The 2,500-nt window shown below is 33.7% G+C and overlaps 1 protein-coding gene across 4 annotated transcripts in view; it reads right to left on the reverse strand.

Annotated features, from left to right (window-relative positions):
* Positions 1–2,500, reverse strand: part of LOC113817175 (TGF-beta-activated kinase 1 and MAP3K7-binding protein 1) — a 12,856-nt gene that overhangs the window by 9,701 nt on the left and 655 nt on the right. For 2 of the 4 annotated variants that reach the window (XM_027369185.2, XM_070128249.1), the window contains exons 2-3: positions 873–985; positions 450–619 (exon numbers count right to left, since the gene is read on the reverse strand). In XM_027369185.2, the coding sequence (XP_027224986.1) occupies positions 450–619; positions 873–969 (267 nt within the window). In that variant the 5' untranslated portion in view covers positions 970–985. Of the gene's footprint in view, positions 1–449; positions 620–872; positions 986–1,124; positions 1,220–1,395; positions 1,467–2,500 lie in introns of all 4 variants that reach the window. The other 2 variants (XM_027369186.2, XM_027369184.2) reach the window with 2 other exon arrangements.

The following is a 2,500-nucleotide window of genomic DNA, read 5'->3' on the forward strand; positions in this document are numbered from 1 at the left end:
CTTGATGACTAAGGACTTATGAAACCATTTATGCGTAAATACAATGAACATGGCATATGCGAACATGCCCTCTCTGGCAGCAATGGGTTAATAAAACCTTTATATGGCATAAATTTGCTTGTAATAGGTGAATAACATGTCTACATAAAAAGTTGAAAACATTTTAAATAAACGTAACCAAAATGTTATGTTGTACGATTTCTTTTAGGATAGGATCCCCTGAATGCATGTTTCCTCTACTGTAATAGATCTGTGACATTAACTTTATTTTCAAATTGCTGAAGATGTCCAAGATGGTTCAAATCACAGGATATGCACAAACTATTCTACAGCTGTAAATTACCAGTTTCCTTTGAAAGTAAGATTTCCACTCTAACGTTATTATAATATCTAAGAAACAAAGAAGTTAATGGCCAGTCTTTTATTAAACTAAACATGTAATACCTAACCTGGGTTGCAAAGTACGCTGCCTTGGCTCCATCATGGCCATCAAAGACCCCATAGAGGTAAGTGTGATTTTCACGGTCAAGACAAAAGTGAATGCTGCGGTCCTCATATTCATGTTCCGAGCATGGTGTTCCATCTTCTCGGTACATCTGGTTGGCTGACATCCCCACACCTGTTGAGAATACAGATTTGTTAACCAATATATTCCTTAGTCTAAATTCTATTTTCTTAGATATTACAAAAAAAAAAAAAAAAAAAAAAATATATATATATATATATATATATATATATATATAATATATATATATATATATATATATATATATATATATATATATATATATATATATATATATATATATATATATAGTATGGCAAAGTAAAATACTTATTCAACTGGTAAAAATTTAAAAAACTAAAAATACCTGACAATTTGCAGATTGGGAGTCCATCAGTCCAGGTGTCATTGTTCCGCATTCCCGTCATCCCCAAAGAAGTTGGTTTGATAGCCTGTGAAGGCATTGTCTCCTAATCAGACCTGCAGAAACAATCATATCAGTTGAAAAATAAAATTCTCCTAATGTGTGACATTTAAATAAATTGTGTGCTTCAATAAAAAACACAAAGATAATACAATTAATGTAATAACTTGTCATGAAATAAAGATATTTCTCTACCGTCTTGTGCTGGGAAAAAATATTCTGGTATCTTAAATAATGGATTGAAACAGCACTTTGGAGAAGACCTTGTTAGATAAACCACACTATGACTTCTGAAAATGTAGCACACATAAGTAATCAGCTGGTCATTTATACAAATGTATGTTGTTGAGTTTAAAATTCATTTTCAAAATAATAAGAATTTTTACCATTAGGCTGCAGATTATAAGGCACATAAGTGTCTGGGGAGAAGCTGAATGTGGTGCATATTTAAGAACTGAGAGCCTACCTTGTTGTAAACAGATATATTCTGGTTACTGCTCTCCAAGGTGAACTGGGTCTGACCCCACCTACTACAAGCTGAAACATAGATATGATCTTAATGGGGAACCACATTATATGACTAGATTGTAACAAACTAAGGTACAGGGTCTTTGAATATTGACACAAACACAGTAATGTGTGCAACGATGGAATGAAATGCACCGACAGTGATACAGGAAATGCTAAACAATTACTACTATTTTAGTTTTACTGTGTATTGGGATGTGAAATGTCACATTTTAACATTTTTATTGTGGTTGATGCATTTTAAAGTCTCAGAGATTGAATCCTTTAGAACAAAAAGGAACTGTGTTTCAGTGACAATGTATCTTATGGAAAATGAAGGTGATTTATGTACTTATGTGCTACATGTATTTGTTCTACACATATATCAGCTGGTGTAGCACTATTACTTCTCTACAGGGTCTAGTCAGGCATATCACTTTATTGGGGTATCACCTGGCATATGACTGTTACAGTTACTTGAAAATTTTCAGTGATTATGGTAGACCTTCCACATAAAAGAAATATAAAAGTACATCCATTAGTGTAATGTTATTTATCTATGTGACTGATTTACCATTGCACTGGATTCACATTGGTTTATGTAACTGAGAGGGATGCACAGAGATATAGGGAAATGGATACTGCCATCTTGTAGAGCATAAGAAATAGTGGGTGCATCCCCTCTCAAGTGAAAAATATCTCTCAATTACAGCCAAGTGTAATCACATCAGGTGTATTCTATCCACACTCCCTTAGCTTTCTAGCAATCTTTAATGACTGGCCTACAATCAGAAATTCAGCCTGACAGCCGCACAGTATCATGATATCATTGTAATGAAGCCTCCATGACAAAGGCATATGCTCATCCAGATGGATAACATATGAACCATCACCCAAGTGCAGATGGGTGGAAATCCTGTGACCTATATAGGGGCATCTTTTAAACTTTTTTAACTTGTGAATTACCTAATTACTCAGCACATAATGCAATATGTTTTTTTTTCAGGATAGCTATTTGTCACTGATCATGACAATTTTGGTATTGATGGATTCTTCTCTCTAGT

Source organism: Penaeus vannamei, chromosome 12 (genome assembly GCF_042767895.1).
Source record: "Penaeus vannamei isolate JL-2024 chromosome 12, ASM4276789v1, whole genome shotgun sequence".
In the NCBI taxonomy this organism is placed as follows: domain Eukaryota; kingdom Metazoa; phylum Arthropoda; class Malacostraca; order Decapoda; family Penaeidae; genus Penaeus; species Penaeus vannamei.